This window comes from Chiloscyllium plagiosum, unplaced genomic scaffold (assembly GCF_037043375.1).
Source record: "Chiloscyllium plagiosum isolate Xiang-an unplaced genomic scaffold, Cpla_swu_hap1 HiC_scaffold_15, whole genome shotgun sequence".
In the NCBI taxonomy this organism is placed as follows: Eukaryota; Metazoa; Chordata; class Chondrichthyes; order Orectolobiformes; family Hemiscylliidae; genus Chiloscyllium; species Chiloscyllium plagiosum.
In genome coordinates this window covers 11189114-11211320 of record NW_028270153.1, presented here as the reverse complement: position 1 = coordinate 11211320, position 22207 = coordinate 11189114, and the positions used below count along the sequence as shown (strand labels likewise).

Here is a 22207-nt window from a genome sequence, read left to right as displayed (position 1 = left end):
TTCTCACATGTGGATGGACCTTGTCCCACAAGACACATCTGCAATGACCTTGTCTCAAGTCCCTGTGAATGCTCTGTGTTTTCCTCAGTTCCCTCCTCGTTATATATGTGGTGATGTTTATGGTACACATAGGCCTCTAACTTAAACAGGCTATTCTCAAGTCTTCAGCACTTAGTCTAACCAGGGCTTAGCCTGCTTTTAACAGGAGTAGGTTGCAGATATCATTTCACACTGCTAGAATGGGTAGGGAACTTGACCCTGGTTCTCTTGGCTCAAGAGCTAGGAACACTACCATTGTACCACAAGACCCATGAGGAGTATGTTGAAATGGCTATCCATTTTCTGGGCCAGTTGTTTACATTACTATTAGGTAAGGGAAATCTTGAATAAACAGACCATTAAGGTCAGATCTATGACCTTAAAAGGCAACACTATGAGGAAAGGAGGGGTGGAAAATTATAAATGGTCAGATAACCTTCTTTCACATTTTAGTTGTTTTTTTAATGAATTATTTATTTAGCTTTCCTACTGATTTACTCTAACATCAAACCTTTGTATCTCACTTGACAGCCAATTAGTCAATCTCATCCATTCTAAATTGGCCAATGTGTATCCACTGAAAAATTAACAATGAGGTGATTGTAAAAGATTCTAAAGCATTTTTTTAAAGATCAAGAGAGTTCTTCCATCTGTCCTGGCTAAATTTATCCTATCACTAAAAACGGATTATCTAATTGTCATATTGCTGCCAGTGGGAGCTTCCTGTGTGCAAATTGACTGCTATGTTCCCCTACATTACTAAAGTAAGTCACTGATTATGATATGTCTAGGGGCCCCCAAAGTCAATGAGACCATAAGATACAGAAGCAGAATTAGTCCATTCAGCCCATCGAGTCTGCTCCATGGTTTATATGTTTTCCAACCCCATTCTTCTGCCTTCTCCCAGTAATCCTTGATCCCCTTACCAATCAAGAACCTATCATGGCACAGTGGTTCAGTGGTTAGCACTGCTGCCTCATAGCGCTAGGGTCCCAGGTTCGATTCCAGCCTTGAGTGACTGTCTGTGTGGAGTTTGCACATTCTCCCCGTGTCTGTGTGGGTTTGTTCTGCCCAAAGATGTGCAGGTTAGGTGAATTGGCCATGGTAAATTGTCCATAGTGTTAGGTGGGGGGGTTACTCTTCGGAGGATTGTTGTTGGGCTGAAGAGCCTGTTTCCACACTGTAGGGAATCTAATCTAACCTATTTATCTGTCTTAAGTACACTCAATAATTTGGATATTTAGTTCCCAGTCCTGATCACTTTGCGGCCACACCTCTGTGGTACCTCCAACATCATACATGTGAATTTCAATGTGGGCTGCAAGCTGATTTATCTCGTTTCATATACTACATACATTTAAGTACAAGACCCTCATCCTGTGTTGACTGCCCCTCTTCTCATAGTTGTCCCCTTATCTGCTGTACCTGAAGTTACATTCCTGACCCTTTCCATACTTACTGTCTTATTACTTGGTTTGGAAACTTTAATAACCTCTGATAAGCCATCCCCTGAGTCACACAAAGTCTTTTTTGCAAAAAAAGAAGTTTTACTAAGTTTTTATTATAGTATATGAAGGCTGTTTTGGGGGAAACCAATAATCAATCATGTTGCTCCAAATTGTTCCTGCAAAGATATTTAAGAGTTATTGTCACCAACTGGTTAATTTTGCACAAATTGCCGAGGCAGCACAATTGGTGTGTCTTTTCCTCATATCCAACCCCACCTCTTCCCAGATGGATCCTGGGACAGTGAGCAGAAGGAAGAGTTTCAACCATTTTCATCTACACACCCCTGTGTAGCCTTACAACATCAGGTTATTTGGGAATGTTTCCGATTCTAAATGTGTGCTATAATGTAATTTTAGAAATTCTTTCCCGACAAAGTCATAAGTTTTATATCATAGCCCAAATCTTTAAGTTATTATGATTAATTTAAATTAGGAATGTAACACAAATTCCTAAATATTATCTTACTTCCAATATCTTGGAAATCACAAATTTAGTTACAGCAAATGATTAGGAAGGCAAATTCATAGCAAATGGAATATAAAAGTAACCAATTGTTATGACCGTTGTATTAATGAGACCTCGTCTAGAATACTGTGTACAATTTTGGTTTGATAACGTAAGAAAGAAGATAATTGCATTATAAGCAGTTTCGAGGAGGTTCACTTGAATGTTTCCAAGAATGAAGGGCTCCACTTAAGGGAAAGATTGGATGCATATCTATTATACTTTAGAAGAATAAGAGGTAATCTTATTGAAACATGTAAAATCCTCAAAGGACCTAAAAAGTGGAAGCTAAGCAGATGTTTTGTCATGTGGGAGGGACTACAATTAAGAGTTTAAAATTAAGGACTCCCACATTTAAGGCAGTGATGAGGAGAAACCTTCTATCCGAGGGTCATTACTTTGGAACTCTCTTTGCCAAAGAGCAAAGGAGGCAGGTTTCATGAAAGAGTTATAAGCTCTTGAATGACCAAGGAGTGAAAAGGTATTAGGTGTGGCAAAGCTCCTCTAGCGATTGGAGGCAGTGTTGGCATTGTCAGCAGCTCCTCCTGGTGACTGATGTGAGAATCACAGGCTGACCGAGACTTCAGCCCGTGACTAGGCCTGCATTGGTGGTCCCAAACACCTTTATGGAGATAAGACTTAGACTTTAATATTTGAATGTTTTTCTTACATTTTGGTTTTCTTTTATTTCTGTTGTTTTTAATATTCTGGCTTTGTAATCAAAATGGTGCTAGAGAATGGGACTTTGCACATTTTTCATTGTACTCATGCATTCTTATACTTGAATATATGTGACAATAAAATCTAATTCTGATTCTAATTCTAATGGAAATAGATTTGAACCACTATCAGATGGCAGAGCAGAATTGACTGACTCCTTTTCCTAATTCATATGTGTGCAAGTCTTGTTAACTAGTATAACTTATGACATGCAATATAAAGCAAAACAAGGGACCATTTTGAACGTTGCTTCACAAAAACATTTGTACTTCAACATGGGGAAACATGTATTTTTTAATGTTGGAGGTTTGAAATTCCTACCATTTTCTCTCCAATCCTCAGTTGTAACTCTTTCCCAGGCAGTGAGAAAAGCGGTAGTTAGAGAGTCCTTAAAATGTTTCAGTTTAACTCAGAATCATATCAATATGATTCTGAAGTGCCAGAGGATTATTTTGTTGACATGTCCATATTTCTTTGCTTTCCAGCTATCCCTCTCATTTCAGCCAAAAAGCAGCTAAATGAGATGAATTGACTATGGATTCCTCGACTCCTGGCACAATCCATTGACATGTTGACACTAACAGTTTGCAGCAAATGCCTGACCTCTCCTAAAAATAGGATTCCTAAAATGATGTCCAGTCTACAAGTGAATCGGTTGAGGCCTTCATTGTTTTAGGTGACGTATTGGTCATCCATATTGTGTATCTTATCTCCCAATAGTTTTCCTTACCTTCCTTTCTGTCCCTTATCTTGATTTGTCTTCTTTTGGCTGCTTGAATCCCATCCATCAAGAGAACTTCCATTATCAGGACTAAACCAATTGCCAGAGGCAACTTCATCTTTCAAACTGAGGAGTGCGATTGACTGAGAAACAGAGACAAGGCGTCTGATGAGAGAGAATGAAGAACATTTAGCAACACCAACGATTGGAGCACATTTATCATTTCTTATGTCTGCCACTGTTTCTTACTCTCTGAGGGTATTGATGATAATGATGACAGCAAGTGACACGCAAAGAAGGGCGCAGCTAGAGGATGATGGGAGAAAACGTACAGGTTTAAAGCAAGGACTCAACTAATCCAGTTTTGTTTTAGCTAATTATTAGAGTATGGCCAGCACTGACAAAGTCTGTCCCTTAGTTGCCTCCGCAGGAAGTGGTGTTGTCCCTTCTCTTTGAATCATTGGGCGTTCATGGATGAAGTTATTCTTTGTAAGGTTTTCTAACAACTGCTGGCTAGGCCACTTCAGAGGATAGTTAAGAGTCAACTACGTTAGTGTGGAACCTAACTCACATGTAAAGGCAATAGGTTTCCTTAAACAGACACTGAAAATTGCTACAGAAACTCAGCAGGTCTGGCAGCATCAGTGGAGAGAGAAACAGAGTTAATGTTTCAAGTCTGGTATGACTCTTTTGTTCTGAAGAAGAGTCATATCGGACTCAAAATGTTAACTCTGTTTCTCTCTCTACAGATGCTGCCAAACCTGATGAGTTTCTGCAACAACTTTCTGTGTTTGTTTCAGGTTTCAATCATTCATAGCATTTATTTTTATTCCAATAGGTTTCCTTCTCTAAGACACCAGTGAACCAATTATTTAACCAATTGAGTACCCTCATGGTCACTTAACTCAGCAGGTTTTTAAAAGAAATTACAGATATTTTATATCTTGATTTCAAATTCTCAAAAGACTTACTTTAGCTTTGAACTTACATTCTCTGAATTATGTGCCTAGATCTCTGAATTCCAACTCAGTAACATAGCCTGTGTGCAAACCAGAAAGTATTGAACGTACAGGTGAGTTGACTCACATGTAGCACAGAAGGTGGGCACTCAGCCTAATATGATGACACTTTGACAGATCTTGGAGGATTGCAAGTCTGGAGGAGGCTACAGAACGAGGCAGAGGGAAGGACTCAAAAATAAGGATAAGAATTCTAAAATTAAGGCGTCATTGAACTAGATGCCTTATGGGTCAGTACAGTGGGTACATGGATAATAGGTCTTGGCAGGAGTTAGGAAGCAGTGTTTTAGTTGAGTTCGATTTTATTAAGAGTGGAGTCTGCCAGGAGAATAATTTGGTCCTATATTACACAGCTCTAACACAGTGGCTTTGTATCCATCAATTATTGCATTGACTATACTAATTTGCTTTAACATTTGGTATTTGATTGGACTCTATTTTATATTAATAATCCAGATTTTGGAGGACAGGGGATAATTTCAAAGCTTATGGATAGTACAAAACTTGGAAGATTGTAAGCTGTGAGGATAGTGTAGACCTCCAAAAGGACATTGACAAGCTTGGTGGACTGGGCAGATAGGTGGCAGATGTAGTTCAGTACAGATAAGTGTGAGACAATGTATTTTGACAGGAATAGATAATTGGGGGTATTATTTGAAAGCACCTGAAGTTATCAGTGGGACCTGACGCATAGATCATTGGACATGACAAGGCAGATACAGTTGCAAATAAAGCATAGAGAATCCTGGGATTGCTAATAAAGGCATAGAGTGTGAGAGCAAAGAAGTTATGCTCAATGTAAGATTATTCGTATTGGGTACAGTTCTGGGTGCCACACTCTCGGAAGGATGTGAATGCAGAAGAGGTTGATAACATTGGCTCCAGAATTGAGAAACTCCAGGGATAAAGATGGAATGGAGAGGTTGGGATTGTTCTTCTTGGAGAGAAGAACACTAAGAGGAAATCTGATAAGAACCTTTCGAAATGGTGAGAGGTCAGGACCTGGAAGTTTCCCGTCCATAGAAGTTTCAAGGTTGAGTGGGCATAGATTTAAAGTGATTTGCAAAAGTAGCAAATGTGATATGAGAAATTTTTTTTTCACTCAGTGGGTAGTTGGGGTATGGAAAGAACTGCCTGGAAGTGTGGTGGCATTGAAGAGAGTATTAGACGATTATTTGGATAGAAACAATGGAGAGTGATATGGGGAAAGGCAGGAGAATAGGTATAAGCCATAATGCTCATGTGGTGAGCTGGTGTAGACTCAATGGGCCAAATAGCCTTCTTCTGCAGCATCACACTCTAACTCTATCAATCTGAGCAGATCAAAAGTCAATGAGGCAAGCAATGTAACATTTTGCCTGGTAACATTTTGCAATAGGAGAAAGTGAGGACTGCAGATGCTGGAGATCAGAACTGAAAATGTGTTGCTGGAAAAGCGCAGCAGATCAGGCAGCATCCAAGGAGCAGGAGAATCGACGTTTCGGGCATGAGCCCTTCTTCAGGAATTTTGCAATAGCCAATCTCTAGAATGGAGGCAGAATCATTAGTTCATAGTATTTAGTCAGTGATTTGGAATTATTTGTTCAGTAACAGGTGAAGATGAACAAATCAAGACAAAATTTTGCCTGCATACCTGAATAATACTGAATCTGAGAAAGTTAAAAATCACACAACACCAGGCTATAGTCCAACAGGTTTAATTGGAGCACTCCGAAAGCTAGTGTTTCTAATTAAACCTGTTGGACTATAACCTGGTGCTGTATGATTTTTAACTTTGTATACCCCAGTCCAACACCGGCATCTCCGAATCTGCGAAACAACTAAAAAGGCAAACCTCCTGTGTGGGATTCCTTTCCTCACACAGTTTTATCTTGCTGCTTTTCCGATCAGGACTGCCAAACCAGTTCTGACTAATTCTAAGATGAAGAGAAGATTTATACTGAGGTTTAATCTGTACATTTTGGATTAGATTAATGCTGTCCAGACTTTGTTTCCCATCTAAAGATATGGCAACTCGGCCAAGATATATTAGTGAAACATTCTGCTTTTCTCCAGTGTACGTGAAGTGCAGACAAAACAGAGTGAGATCAATGCATTTTTGATATCCAACACTTTGTGGAATATTACATGGAGAAGTTCAGAAGGCAGCCTGTGGTGTGGAACTCCAATCAGTTAGGTAAAAACAATGACTGCAGATGCTGGAAACCAGATTCTGGATTAGTGGTGCTGGAAGAGCACAGCAGTTCAGGCAGCATCCAAGGAGCTTTGAAATCGACGTTTCGGGCAAAAGCCCTTCATCAGCATGCTGCCTGAACCTCACTAACTCTCACAATGCCTTTTCTCCAATGGCCAGCTCAGTGGGACAGATCTCACTTGGTTCTTCTAAGCTTACCAGCTAGCCCTGTAATCCCTTGCAATGATGTTTCTTCCTATTTCTGCACTGTTATCTCCAAGTGTACCCCAATAATCTATCCTTGCAACACACCCTGTCCCTATCCACTATTGTCCCTCAGCAACATTATCCAGAAATACATGTCAGATACCTGCCAATGACACTCATTTCGATCTTTTCAGTGTCCCTCATGACTGTTTCTCTTGTTTCCTGGCACCCACTATAGGGTGAAGAACAACTTTCTCCAGCTGAAGATAGAGAAGGTCAAGGCCATTAATTTTCAGACCTCACCACAAACTCTTGTTAGCGTGCTTCTAATTCTCTCCATCTCCCTCACCATTGGCTCAAGGTTTGTTTATCTACTCTGTGTCCAAAGTGACCCTGAGTTGTGTTGCTGAACCCAAATGGCTCTATCACAAGTCCATCTGCTTCCTATCCAGTGAAGTCATTCATCTCTGCTCTGATGAAGAGTCACCTGGATTCGAAACATTAGCTTGTTGTTTCTCCATGGATGCAGCCTGACCTGCTGTGGTCTCCAGAATTTGTTGCTTTCAGTCATTCACCTCCAATATTGTTTCTCCTGCTGACCCCAGACCCATGGCTTTATCACCTCCACATTCACTCATTCAAATGACCTTTTGGTCAACCTTCTGTCCTCCAGCTTACTGTAAACTTCATGTAACCCTGCTGCCTATAGCCTACGCTGCACTAAGTCCTTCTAAAGGTGACAGGGCAGGTAGAATGAGATGATCAAGGCTTATATTTGCCTTTATTAGCCACAGCACAGAATAGAAGAGTGGGAGATTATGTTGGAGCTGTGACAAACACCATCTGGGCCACGTACATAGAAGATTTACCAAGCTGTCCAGGTTGGAGAAAATGAGGAAAGATTAGATTAAGGAGGGTTATTTTCTTTGGAACAGAGGTGGTGGAGGGGATGCCTAATTGGGTGTATAAAACAGTGAGAGCTCTAGATTGAGCTTCCCTAATCATTCTCTTCCCCTTCCTCTTGGCTAAGGAGTTCATGATCAAGCGGTACAGATTTATGGTCAAAGCTATAACAGTAAAAAAGGATTCAAAAGGGATTTTTTTTTCTCTAGAGGATGGTGAGAATCTGGAACTCAATGCCTGAAAGAACAATAGATGAAGAAACCCTCACCCCATTTAAAAAAGACATTGACTTGAGCATGGAAAAGTATGTCCCTGAGGAGGTGGTAAATGGGATTAGAGAGGCAGGTTTCTCATTGGCCAGCCATGGAGATGATGGGCCAAATGGTCAACTCTGTGTTGTAAATTTCTAAGGTTCCCATTTCAGTCAGCCATCATGATTCGTGAGTCCCCTATATTCAGTTACCCAGCAACCCTCCGTGTACACATTCATCAATCTGAAGGTATTGATATAGGTAGGAGCTGCCTCATGTTCCCTTCATTCAGGACGGCACTGACACACACCTCCTGCAGTATCCTTTTAGAGCAGGTCAGACAGTGATTTCAGACAGTGCAGATGGTATTTCAAAGCCCACCCTACAATGTAAACTGGACAAATTCCTTGCTCCGGGAGACCTAGTATGCTGTAGGAGCAGTCAAAGTGGATGTCGACTGCCGTTCAGTGTAAAGTATGTAATCCATGGGTTCAACTCCCATTCCAGAGATTGAAAATAAAGCTCATGCTGACACTCCTAGTGTCAAACTGAGGGTGTGCTGCACTGTCAGCGGTACTGTTTTTCAGATGAGATATTAACCTAAGAGACTACAATGTTGAAGGACAAGGCAGTCCTTCCTGATGGCCTGGCCTACATTCTTCTCTCAACCACAATCACCTGAAAGAACAACATAGAAAATGGTGGAATCGTTCAATACTTTTGGCAGGTGAAAATGAGGACTGCAGATGCTGGAGATTAGGGTCAAGTGTGTGGTGCTGGAAAAGCAGGTCAGGCAGCATCTGAGGAGCAGGAGAGTCGATGTTTCGGGCAAAAGCCCTTCATCAGGATTTGCCCGAAACGTTGACTCTCCTGCTCCTCAAATGCTGCCTGACATGCTGTGCTTTTCCAGCACCACACTCTCAATACTTTTGGCAGCCTGCTGAGTACTTCCAGTACCTTCTGTTCTCATTTCAGATTTAGCATTAGAAGTATTTTTTTCATGCTAAAGGAAGATAATTATGACATTGCAGCATTTAAATTCGCTCTTGGCAATTCCTACAACAATAGTGACACTTCAATTCTATTTCAATAATAGCAAAGTACTTTGGGATGCTCTGAAATACTATAAAGATTTGCTACTCATTCAGGCTAATTAATGCTTTCATTGGCTGGACATTCACTTCTGTGGGCACCAAAAATACTTTTTAATCTCGGTCTTATTAATTTTGTACTCAAATCCCTGGCTCTGTGCTGACTACTACAGTTACATCTGTTCTGAAGAAGAATCCTATTAGACTTAAAACATTAACTCTCTCCACAGATGCTGCCAGGTCTGCTGTGCTTCTCTGGTACTTTTTAGCTCGATTTCAGATTTCCAGCATCTGCAGTATTTTTCCTTTATCTCCATTATCTGTCTCTGGCAGCAATTGTTATCCCGATGGTTTGATTTGGAAAGGCAAGATGCAGGAAAAGGTATCCACTATATCTTAAGACCAGAATATGCACCAACACAAAGGTGCCTTGAATCTCATGCCTTTAGTTTTCCTGTTAAAGGTTTTTATTTGTGCTTTTGCTAAATAGATAGTACAGGACCAGAGAGTTACAACCTGAAGTAACACTATCCCTTTAACCAGAGAACAGTGGACCCAGTTTCATTGTAAGGCTGTTATCATGTTCTGCTTCCAGATGGTGATTAGAAACTATTCAGCGAAATTATCACCTTGTAAAATGTCTCCTAGCAAACCTGCTGCCTTTCCCAGTTACTTATTAACCAATGCATAACATGTTTGGAGAAGTCAGTCATAAGCAACTATTATATTTCATGCTGGATTTCCCATCTCCGGTGGAGGAGGATGTTGGAGGTCGGGTTGGTGTGGGAAACCAGTCAATCAGGTCAACTCTGCCGTGCATCTGACCCCACCTGTCTGGGTGGTGCTGGCTTTAACAGAGAGGGCCTGCTACTGGACATTCCACTGCAGCTACAGGAGGGAGACGGTAATAGCAAAGGGTGGGAAGTCTTGGGCGGTGTGCATGGATGGAAGCCTCTCCCTGCACAGCCCCGAAGAAGGTTTAGCAAAAGAAAGATCAGCCGTGGTAACCCATCACTGGTGAGGTGCCACACATTGGGCCCTCTCTCTCAGTCCATGACTGTGCTTCCTCTCCTGCTGATTGCAATGTCACACCACAACCTCTGTCGTTACCTGGGACAAGTGCATATCACTGAGTTACAGGTCAGCCATGGAGGACAGGAAGAAATCTTGCCTTTGATTCAGATGGCTGAGGGTGAAACTACAAACCAGAGACCTCAACACAAAATCTGGGTGTTCATTCTTGCAGAGTACAGAGGGAGTGCTGCACTGTCAGAAGTGAGTATTTTTCTTAAGATGAGATTGAAGTACTGTCATCTCTCATAAGTGGACAGGAAAGTTCCTATTTGGTATAACATACAGAGTAGCAGGAATTTTGTTTTGCTGTTCTTACTGAAATTTACCTGGGGAAATCGCTTTAGCTCAGTTGGCTGGTTGGTTGGTTTGCAGTGGGTTCAATTCCCACCATTGGTTTGAGGTTCCCATGAAGAACTCTCCTTCTCAACCTCTTCCCTTGCCTGAAGTCTGGTGGCCCTCAGGTTAAATCACCAGCAGTCGCTTCTCTTTAATGAGAGAGCAGCCCCTATGGTCTAGTAATCCATCATCTGATACCTTAAACAGATTGTCTGGCCATGATCACAGAAATTTAAGATATTTGGATAGGTACAAAAATAGGAAAGGTTTAGAGGGATATGGGCCAAACACAGGCAAGTGGGAGTAGTTTAGTTTGGGAAACTTGGTCAACATGGACTGGTTGGACTGAAGGGTACGTTTCCATGCTGTACGACTCTATAAGCAATGGTTACAGTACAGGAGATTACCATTCAGCCCACCCCATCTGCACTGGTAAACACAATGCTGCTGTTTGTGGAATCTTTCTCTGAATACATTACCAATCACATATCCTAGAGTTCAACAGTGATTACTTTCATAAAGTGCTTCATTGGCTGTAATGTGCTTTGGGACGTCCTGAGGGTGTGCAGGGTGTTATATAAATATAAACTCTAACATGACTCCAGTACAGAGGACTGAAGGTTTCACTGAAGAAGCCTATTGTTCAGTGTCCCAAAGTTTCAGATTCGTCAATTCCCCGGTAATAAAAACTATTGAAGGGCTTTTGAACAGCTCTTCAGAGATGTTTGAAATAATCTAACCTTTGCGTCAGGCTTCCTGTACAGTCTCTGAAACTTGTGTCAGAAGTTTGCCATACAAAGGGAGCTCTTGTTGTCCACCCTCCGCTCACAATCAGTTTGCTTTCTCCACTCTGCACTCTAACTTTTAACAGATTCATCTCAAATGTCATTGGGGCAGATTACACGACAGTGAGTTGAATTAACCCTTGAGCCACCTGTCATAGAACTGAAAACACATAACAGAAAGACCCCTTTAACTCTTCCCTTGAAGGACAAGCTAGATCCTGTATCTATCTAATTAACTCTGTTGAATAGGGACAATTAAAACGTAAACATTGATTATTTAGTTGTCAGACTTGAATAGAGGAGAGTTAGAGATGATTGACATGTTTATATTGATTAAAGTTGTTGATACAAAGGACAGAATTCCTGCTTAACCTTTATAAAACTCTCATTTCTGTCTCTAGAAGATCTGGGTACAGGCCCTACCTGCCCCAGAGAAGTAACATGACATTTCTGAACAGTCTGGTTAAAAATATCTAAAACTCTAGTTAGGCCTCAATGGATCATTTTGTCCAATCCTGGGCACCATAAAGGCATTAGATATTAATTGTGCAAATTAAGGTTAAGTGTATACAAGTGAGACATAATCATTAGACAACTACTTGAGTACATTTAACGAGACATTAAAAGCTTATCACTAGTCATTACTGTTTAATTAGTTAACTGAATTATTAGTTCTTGATTGGTTAATTAGAATAGTATAAAGGAACAGTTTGTAGCAGCTGAAACACATCATTGCCCCCAGCAACACCACCTTGTTTCAATATCTTCCTTTTCAAGTGTTGTTTTCCCTACGGTGTCCCTATAAAAGGCTGGTTATTTATTAATCTGCTGATTTGATGCTGAATAGAGAATATTCCTCTGTGACAGTGAAAACCATGGGGACTGAAACACCTCAAGTCCCCAAACGCAACTGAATTATGATCAGTTTTCTTTAAAAGTTTGTTTTTGTTGCAATCTGTCTTAAAAGAGGTGTTTGGTTTTTGAGGATTTGAAAGAGACCTGACAGATTGGGAGAAGAGAGAGCACATATGATCCATTGGTATCACTTGAAGTTTCTGTAGTGGGCAGCTCAAGGGGAAAAGCACATCATTTCCCTCCTACTCCTCCTCCTTCTCCCCCCCCCCAAGAAAATTTCATTTAATAAAATTTCCTTCAAAGCTTTGTTAGCAGACCTTCTTTTGTTAACTTAATTTGTTGATTTGATTTACTCTTATTTTGATTATGCAAAGCATAAAGAAATATACACAGTATGTAACACTGGTGGCATTTAAACACTAAGAAATAGGAATGGGAGTTGGCCATTCCTCATATCCTCTTTCCTGGTAACCCTGGATTTCCCAACTGATCATGAATCTATTTCAGCCTTAAATATACACTAGGATCTGACCCCACAGCTCTATGGCAAGGAGTTCCAGCATCTCAACCCTCAGAAGAAATTCCTCCTTGTCACCATCTTAAATTGAGGCCCCTCTATTCTGAGACTGTGCCCTCTGGTTCTAGACTGTCCCATGAGAGAAAACAGCCTCTCAGCATTTACCCTGTCAAGTCCCTTAAGAATCCTGAATATCAATGAGATCACCCCTCATTCTTCCAAACTTCGGCGAGTAGAGTTCCAACCTGTTTAGCTTTTGCCCACAAGACCCGCATACCGGGGAGGTGTAGAGTTAGGCAGGGTGCATTGGTAATGGTTCATGTTATGAATAAATCTATAATGGAGTAAAGATTGATTATCCTTCACCAAACTGGCTGTCAGAGGTTCAACAGGTGAGGGAGGTGCAGCAAAGATTTACTGGAATGGTCTCAGGGATGAGGGAATGCAGTGATATGGCCAGACTAGAGAAGCTGTGCTGTTTTCCTTAGAGTATTTAAATTATGCTAGGTTCAGCGAGAATGAATAAAACTTTCTTTCCCCCCACTCCCCACAGAGATCACAGATTCAAAAAGTGATTTGCTGACATTATCACATCAAGGGGATATGAGGTGCCACCAGATATTTAACCAATAAGACTATCATACAAACACAATGAGTTTATTGGCACCTTTCAGGAAGGAGTTTTGATCTCCAGCATCTGTGATCCTCACTTGCTCCTCGTCATCTTTACCTAGTCTGGTCTACATGTGAATTCCAGTCTCCATCACAGCACTGGGTTAAAGGCAGAATCTTACCTGTCGTGTTAGGATAGTCTCTGAGGGTGGGACCAGGAGTAGGTTAGGACAGGGCATTGAGTGAGTGAGCTGATGAGGTCCCTGCTCTACCATTCCTTTGATCAAGGGTTGATGATGGTGGAGTAGGCAAGTAAGTGGAATTGAGGCCACGACCAGAGCAGACTCAAGGGTACGAATGGTCTCACTTCTGATGTTCTTATGTTCTCTGGCTGACCTTGCTAGGGATGGAAGTTGGAGGGAATACCTACCTGGTTGCAGTGAGCAGATAGTTTGCAATATGCAAGTGCCCACTTGTGGGTAGTTGGAGGGTGCTGCGGAGGGCAGGCATATTAGAGGGCAACACCAGCATATTCTTGATGGTGTCTGTCCAGGCTCTATAATTACCCCCGAGTGGGGTAGGAGGCCACATCCACAGCCAATGACCTCTCTTCTAGGTATCTAGCAACAGTGGCCACAGTTTATAACAATAAAACAGAGGTTCTCAGAGAGCACCTGATGCATGGAGACACTTCTCAAGTTCACCTACTCAAGCTGTGGGCTCCATCTTCACTGCATAGGACCGATTCTGAATAACTGGAGCATCTCATCGCGAGGTTCCTCGTCTTGTTCTCTCTCGTTTCCTTGTCTCTTCTTGTTAAGTTTCCCCTCTCCTGGCTCTCTCTCTTTGCCAGGTTTCCTATCCGTCTCCCTTTGACAAACTCCTTTACTCTCTCTCTCTTCCCCCAGGCTTTCTCTTTGCTAAAAGTTCTCTCTTTACTAAGTTCCCTGTCTTTGTTAAATCCGCTTTCTCGTTTCCTTGTTGACAGATCATGGGAGGGGAGAGGGCGTGAGAACCAGCCGCGTGTTGAGCAGATTAGACCACAGGGAGAAAGTGCCGGGTTCTCAGAGAGAGAGAGAGAGAGGAGCGGGAGCGAACGCACCGAGCCCCGGCACAATGTCCAGGGATTCTCCGCTGGCCGCGCACCAGAGCCGGACCTACTGCAGTAAGTAGCCGGGGCTGGAGACCAGGTCCTACCCACTATCTTAAAGTCAGAAAGACACTGAGTCCAATGTGTACAACAGCCACACGGACATTCCACAATTTCACCTGAAACTGATCATTCCAACTTCCCAATGACGCTTGCAATCTGTAACTGATTGGATTGGCAGTTTTACTGCAGATTGCGCCAATGCTTGTTTGGTTGGTCACTATTTCACAAAGAATTTAATTGACTGTAAAACGCTCCAGGGCGTTTGGAATCTCCACCGTGTGGAAGCAGGCCATTCGGCCCATCGAGTGCACACCGATCCTCCGAAAAACATCCCACCCAGACCTATCCTGTAAGCCTGCACTTCCCATGGCTAACCCACCTAGCCTGCACACCACGGGCAATTTAGCATGGCCAATCCACCCTAACCTGCACATCTTTGGACTGTGGGAGGAAACCAGAGCACCCAGAGGAAACCCACGCAGACTCAGGGAGAATGTGCAAACTCCACACACCCAGTTGCTCCAGGGTGGAATTGAACCGGTGTACCTGGTGCTGTGAGCCATCATACCACCCAATTTATTGACTAACTCAATCATATAAAAAAATTGTCCTCTGCTGAATGTTGCAAGGAGGAAAATTCCAAGCTTCAGGTCTGTGTTGAGGGAACCACTAAAAGTTTGGAGAAACCTCCCCCAATACACTGTGTGTATAAGTCACAGACTAAGGCCTTTCTTCCTTGATGATATCCCAAAGGTCTGTTAACATATAGACCCCCTGGTAGCTTAGATCATAGAATCCCTACAGTATGAAAACAGGCCCTTCGGCCCAACAAGTCCACACCAACACTCCAAAGAGTAACCCATTCCCCTACCCTATATTTACCCCTGACTAATGCACCTAACCTATACATCCCTGAACACTACTGGCAAATTTAGCATAGCCAATTTACCTGCCCTGCACATCTTTGGACTGTGGGAGGAAACCCCATGCAGACACAGGGACAATGTGTAGGCTCCACACAGACAATCATCTGAGGGTGGAATCGAAACAGGGACCCTGGCACTGTCAGGCAGCAGAGCTAACCACTGAGCCACCATGTAGCTTGTGTTGTATTGTAAATAATTTTGCTGATGTTTGGTAAATTTTCAAGTTTTGCATTTGGATGGAGGTACCTTAGAGTGCAAAACGCTAGGAAAGTTTTTTTTTGTATTTCTATAATGTTGGACTTGAACTCTTGTAATGTACTTATACATAATTTATGAATATAATATTTTTGCAAATAAAATCAAAAGAGACACTTAAATCCCTTGAGATATAAAAGATAACTCCTAAATTTTATAACAAGCTCCAATTTAAAAACAGCATTAACAAGCTGCAACTGTGCCCTTTATTACTATGCTCTTGTGTTCCAAATGCATTACAATGAGAATGGAATAGAAATTGGTGCAGAGATCAGGCACGATGGGATTGAATGGTGATGCAGTTCAGTGGGCCGAATGGTCTACCACCACTCCAATTTTGTTTGTTCTCATGCAGTCCAAACTTGCTGATAGAGGTCGAACAATCCCCTCGCAGACATCCCCCTGAGGTTGTCAAAGGCGCTATATAATTGCAGTTTCATCCTTTAAAGACAAGAGTTGAAGCAGAGATTGAAATAATGGATTACTCATTGGAGGCCAGGATTGTTTTACACATTGTGACTTTAAGTTCTGGCATTCCCTGTCTTTCACTTTCTGCCTCTCTCTTAGCCTCAAAGATACTCAATAAAAGCTAACCCCTTTGACCAAATATTTGGTTGTTTGACTTGATATCTCCTTCTGTACCTTATTGAGAAAATTTTTATTGATAATACTCTCTTTGAGCTTCTTCAACCGAGGAGAAGTTTTATTCCAGCATTGTTGTTATATAGCTAATATGAAAAGCTTAAAAACATTGGCTGGTGATTTTTCGCATCCCCAAAGTTGGTGAGGAAGATCAGATAATTGAGGATGGGGAAGTGGGGGGGTTAGTCCTGGAGAGATACTTGTCTCTTTTCTGCCACCTCAGCAATTACTAGGAAGGTCCCTGGGTGACCAGATACCAGCTTTTAAGTGGTCAATTAATGTCCACTGATGGTCCATAACACAGCAATGACCCAATGAGCTGCCTTCTTGGCAGATAAGAAAAATGGTGGTCTTTCCAAAATGATAACTGCAGCAACCTGTCTGATGGGTTTGTGAAATGGGGACATATTTCCCCAAACCTGGGGGCAACTGGGATAGGAGGTGGCCACTGAAAGCCATTGAGCTACCCTTGCTCCTGACATTATGAACTCCCCCAGCAACCCCCTGTCACCCTGACACAAACAAATCTCTTCATTGTTGCAACTCATTTTGGCCACACTCCCTGGGTGTCCGGCAATGCTGTTTATTAGCTAGCAGCCTTGGGCAAGGTGGAACCTCAGTGGAGATGCTGCTGATTGAATGTAAAGCTCACTGTCAAGTACCTAATTGTTGCTTGATCTGGCAAGCTTTCTCATTGGGAAGTTTATTGTCTCTGACTCAACTCAGAGCATTAAATCTCAACCGGATTATTGTCCAGTGGAGAAACACAATACACGAATTGTGTGGAAAATGTCATCGAAATACTGAACTCTATGTTGATTGATGAATGGGTAACGAGGCATAAACTCAGAATTAGAATAAAAACATAGAGCAAGTATTTAGATGCATTGTTTGCCCCGTTTAATTAGCTCATGACTGATCCGTGTCTCATTTCCATTTTTCCGCCTTTGCTTCTTGTAACCCTTTCAAAAAAAAGTATTCGAAACTCTATTTTTTTGAAAGCTCTCATTGTATTGTTTTGAGGATAGGAATTCAGATTTCTTTTAGACTTTGTGTGATAAATCCCGAATGGCTGACAATATAAAACTGGATGGGATTGTGAGGAGGATGCAAGGAGGCTTCAAGGTGATTCAAACAATTTGAACGTGCAGGTAAATGCATAGCAGATGCAGAATGATGTTGTTAAACGTGAAGTATATTTTGTTGTAAATTCAGAAAAACGGACAAATATGTAGATTATGATCTGGTGGAAAATGTGGATGTATGATATAAGAACTGCAGACATCATAGAATCCCTACTGTGAGGAAAAGGCCATTCGGCCCAACAAGTCCACACAGACCCTCCGAAGAATATCCAACCCTCCTACCCTATTACTCTACACTTGCCCTGACTAATGCCCCTAGCCTACACATCCTTAAGTACTATGGGCAATTTACATGGCCAGTTCACCTAACCTGCATATCTTTGGACCGTAGGAGGGAACCAGAGCACCCAGAGGAAACCCATGCAGACATGGGGAGAATGTGCAAACTCCACACAGACAGTCACCACTGAGCCACCGTGCCACCCTATGAAACACACAGAAGCAGAAATTGCTAGAGAAACTCAGCAGATCTGGCTATGTCTGTGGAGAAAGAAACAGTTAGTGTTTCAAGTCCTATGACCCTTCTTCAGAACCCCCTTCTGTTTTGAACAAAGGTCACTGGAGTCAAAATGTTGACTCTGTTTTCCCTCCACAGATGCTGCCCCAATCTGCTGAGCATCCCCAGCAGTTTTGCAGTTCTCTGTTTTATTTTGATGTACAAAGGGATATGGGCATCTTTGTAAAGCAGCCAAAGAAAAGTGAATATGGAAGTGCAGTAACCTATTAGGAATACAAATGATAAACTGGGTATCATTACAAGAGGACTTGAGTTCAGAACTAGGGATTCCATACTGCAGTTACGCAGGGCTTTGGTAAGACCACAGCTGGAATATTGTGTGTGGTTTTGGTCTCTCTACCTAAGAAAGGACAAACTTTCATAGAATGTGTGCAGTGGAGGTTTGGGATGGCAGGACTGTCCTTGAGAACAGATTGATTCAACAGGGCTTGTATTAATAGGAGTTTGGAAGAATGAGAGGGGATTTGATTGAAATTTATAACATTCTAACAGAGCTGGACAGAATGGATGTTTTCCCTGGTTGGCAAGTCAAGATTCTGAAGTCACAATCTCAGGATGTAGGGTAGGCCATTTAGGATTGAGAAGAGGCGAAATTTATTCACTACAGGAGACTGTGGAGGCCACATTACTGGATATATTCAATAAAGAGTTCAATATGTTTTAGATTTTAAAGCAGAAAGGGTATTCCGAGAAAGCTGGAATATGACATTGAGATAAGGATCAGCCATGATCATATTGAATGGCAGAACAGGTTTGAAAGGCCAAATGGTCTCCTCCTGCTCCTAATATCTATGTTTCTATGAATGGCATAATGTTCAAGCCAAAGGCCAAATGCTGGAAAGTGAGATTAGTGCAGGCTCAATGGGCCAAAAGGCCTCTTCTCTATTGTACGACTTAATGACTCGAATAGCATTGAAAGCAAGGCATTTTAAACTCTCATACTCATGAAGGTCAAACAAGGAAACTTACTAAACAAGATATATAAACTAAACATGAAATTGAGCTGATGTATCTGGGTTTCAGGAGGTTGCATTGTCAAAGCTTGGGGCCTCATGTGGTTTTACCCTGTTAAATCCTCTTGGCACAGAGTGGGACAGAGGGCTTCAGATGTCCATTGGTCCAATATATTGCAACTGCATTTAGTCAAGTAGTTAATGGTTGGGTGAAGAGAGTGAGGATTAGGTACCATGACAGAATCTACATTTGTTCCTTGGAAATGCAGAGGATAACAAACATTCCATTTGGAATGTTACCTGGCTGAAGAATTTCAGTTATGATAAGAGATTGGACATACTGGGGCTGTTTTCCTTCAGGTAGAGGAGATTGAGAAGAGACATAATTGAGATGTATAAAATTATGAGGGGCATAGATAGGGTAGACCGGAAGGAATGCCTCCCTTGTTAGCGGGATCAATGACCACAGGACATAGATTTTGGTCAAGGGGCAGAAGGTTTAGAGGGAGATGTGTGCAAAAGCTAATTCACCCAGAGGATGTTAGGAATCTGGAACTCACTTCCTGTAAGAATGGTAAAGGCAGAAACCCTCAACGTTTAGGAAGTATTGAGACATGTGCTGCCAAGGCATACAAGGGTAGGGCCAAGTGCTGGAAAATGGGATTAGAATATTTAGGTGGTTTGTTTTTGACTGGCGTAGATGTGATGGACTGAAGGGCCTTTTTCTGTAGATCTCTGTGACACTGACTCCAATGTTGACCAGGAAACTGAAGATAACTTTCCTGCTATTCTTCAAAATCTTTTACATCCACTTGGGCAGGCATTAGGTCTTCTCTAGGATTTAACATCTTAACCAAACATCGGTGCCTCTGACACTGAAAGCCTCCCTCAATACTGCACTGGAGTGTAAGCTTTGACTTGAACTCGGAGCTGTGGGTCTTTCAGTTAAGAGGGCTACCTGCTAAGCTACACGACTGCTATTTGCTTTACATATCTTTTTTCGGGTCATCGGACACATGTTCTCGCCACCCCTTGGGTAAAGAGATTTCTCTTGAATTTGTTATTGTATTTAGTTGTGACTGTCCTTGCATGAGTGACTGTCATGACTCTGCTTTTGGTTTTGGATTTCCTCAGAAGTGGAAACATCTTCCACACTACACTATTTGTAATCTTAAAAACCTTGATTAGATGCCCTTCACCATCTCTAATCTGGAGAAAAAAAACCCCAGCTACTTCATTCATTCCCAATGTTCCTAGCCTTTTGTTTATGGTAGGATTGGGGGTGGCATGGTGGCTCAGTGGTTAGCACTGCTGCCTCACAGCACCAGGGACCTGGATTCGATTCCAGCCTCAGACTGTTTGTGTGGGTTTCCTCAGGGTGCTCCAGTTTCCTCCCATAATCTGGAGATGTGCGGTTTAGGTGAACTGGCCATGCTAAATTGCCCATAATGTTCAGGGATGTGTAGATTAGGTGCATTAGGCAGGGGTAAATGTAGAGTAATCAGAATGGGTTTGGGTGAGATACTCTTCAGAGGGTCAGTGTGGACTTGTTGGGCCAAAGGGCCTGTTTCTACACTGTAGGGATTCTATTGTGTACCCTCTATCCTTTTAAGTTTTTGTTAGAAATCTTTTTATTCTACACAAGACAGTTTCAAACACTTTTGGTTTGATAATGGTTAATCTTTCTGTCGTAGGTGAATTATTAGCTTTATTTTAATCACTAGGAATTGTAACCTTTGGGCTCTGTGACATAGTCCTGATCTAAATTATGTTTATGCATTGCACTAGCATCAATTAGAACCAGACAGGCAGTGTACTACTGTAAAGCCTGTAGGAGTTATTTGAATTAGAAGCATTCTTGTGAGGGAGTTGAATTTTTGAGCACCAAAATCCTACTTGGGTACAAAAACAGAAATTGCTGGGAAGACTCAGCAGGTCTGGCAGCATCTAGGGACAGAAAGACGTTTCAGGTCCTGTGACCCTTCAGAACATTTCTGAAGAAATGACCCCCATTCTGAGCTATTAGATTAGATTCCCTACAGTGTGGAAACAGACCTTTTGGTCCAACAAGTCCACACTGACCCTTTGAAGAGTCACCCACTCAGACTCATTTCCCTACATTTACTCCTGACTAATGCACCTAACACTATTGGCAATTTAGCATGTCCTATTGACCTGGCCTACGCATCTTTTGGAATGTGGAAGGAAACCGGAGCACCCAGAGGAAACCCATGCAGATGCGGGGAGAATGTGCAAACTCCGCACAGACAGTCGCCCGAGGTCAGAATTGACCCCAGGTCCCTGGTGCTGTGAGGCAGCAGGGCTAACCACTGAGCCACCGTGCCACCTATTGATTCTCCCAGGGTGACCTCTACCCATTCCATTGTCTGCTTGATTGCTGTTCTCTCTCTCTCTCTCTCTCTCTCTCTGGGCTCCATTTCCACCTACCGTTTACTCCCCGTCCTCCTCCCTCTCAAACTAACTTCTTCCTCGCTACGGTCAGTTCTGAAGAAGGGTCACTGGACCTGAAACGCTAGCTCTGTTTTCTCTCCTCAGATGCTGACAGATTTTTTCCAGCAATTTCTGGTTTGTTTCTGATTTCCAGCATCCACAGTTCTTTTTTTTAAATCTATTTGTTTAGTGTCCTACTCAGGTGTTGTACTAACTTTCTTGTTGTAACCAATCATCCTGGCTTAAAGATAAAAGATAAAAGAATAAAAATAAAATGATTCTTACATCAAACAGTCCAGGGATATATGAAGTGTATGAGATTATTGTATTTACTCTGCGCACTCAATGTAGATAAGTGTATACTTAGTGGTGTAGCATTTGCAATATTGACAAGGGAGATTATGAATTATACATTACCAAATGGAAAACTGGTGTGCAATGTTCTTTTGTAACAGAAAGGTATATACACAATGAAGTAACTTTAATAGAATAACACAATCGCTTCACTTATTTATCTTTATAGACTTCTTGGAAGTTCAGATAAGATCCCACCAGAAAGTTGTTTAAAAATGGGTTTTTGCTGCTGTCCCTGTCCCTGCTAAAATGTTTTCACAAATATATTGATGGCACCCAGTCCCACCGTAATGTTGCAATGTTGTCATCAAGTGTCATGTTTCTTACCTGGCATCCAGGGATGAGCAGAAATCTGCTCCAGTGAAATATTGGAAAAACTGAGGTTGTGGGCCTGGATTTCTGCCCAGCCGGATTGTCCGGGACCTCTTTAAGCCTGTTCTCCAATTCTGGTACTTCTCACTGGTGCAGAATTAGGGCGCAATTCACACTCTTACT

General features: G+C 42.0%; 2 protein-coding genes across 4 annotated transcripts in view; one reads left to right on the top strand and one right to left on the bottom strand.

Moving 5' to 3' along the window:
• The window catches only part of matn4 (matrilin 4), a 73708-nt gene that overhangs the window by 31043 nt on the left and 20458 nt on the right, over positions 1-22207 (bottom strand). For both annotated transcript variants that reach the window (XM_087994725.1, XM_087994726.1), the window contains exon 2: positions 3503-3658. In XM_087994725.1, coding sequence (XP_087850851.1) covers positions 3503-3611 — 109 coding nt within the window. In that variant the 5' untranslated portion in view covers positions 3612-3658. The remainder of the gene's footprint in view (positions 1-3502; positions 3659-22207) is intronic.
• rbpjl (recombination signal binding protein for immunoglobulin kappa J region-like) overlaps positions 14418-22207 on the top strand; it is a 70138-nt gene continuing 62348 nt past the window's right edge. For both annotated transcript variants that reach the window (XM_087994728.1, XM_087994727.1), the window contains exon 1: positions 14418-14481. In XM_087994728.1, coding sequence (XP_087850854.1) covers positions 14433-14481 — 49 coding nt within the window. In that variant the 5' untranslated portion in view covers positions 14418-14432. The remainder of the gene's footprint in view (positions 14482-22207) is intronic.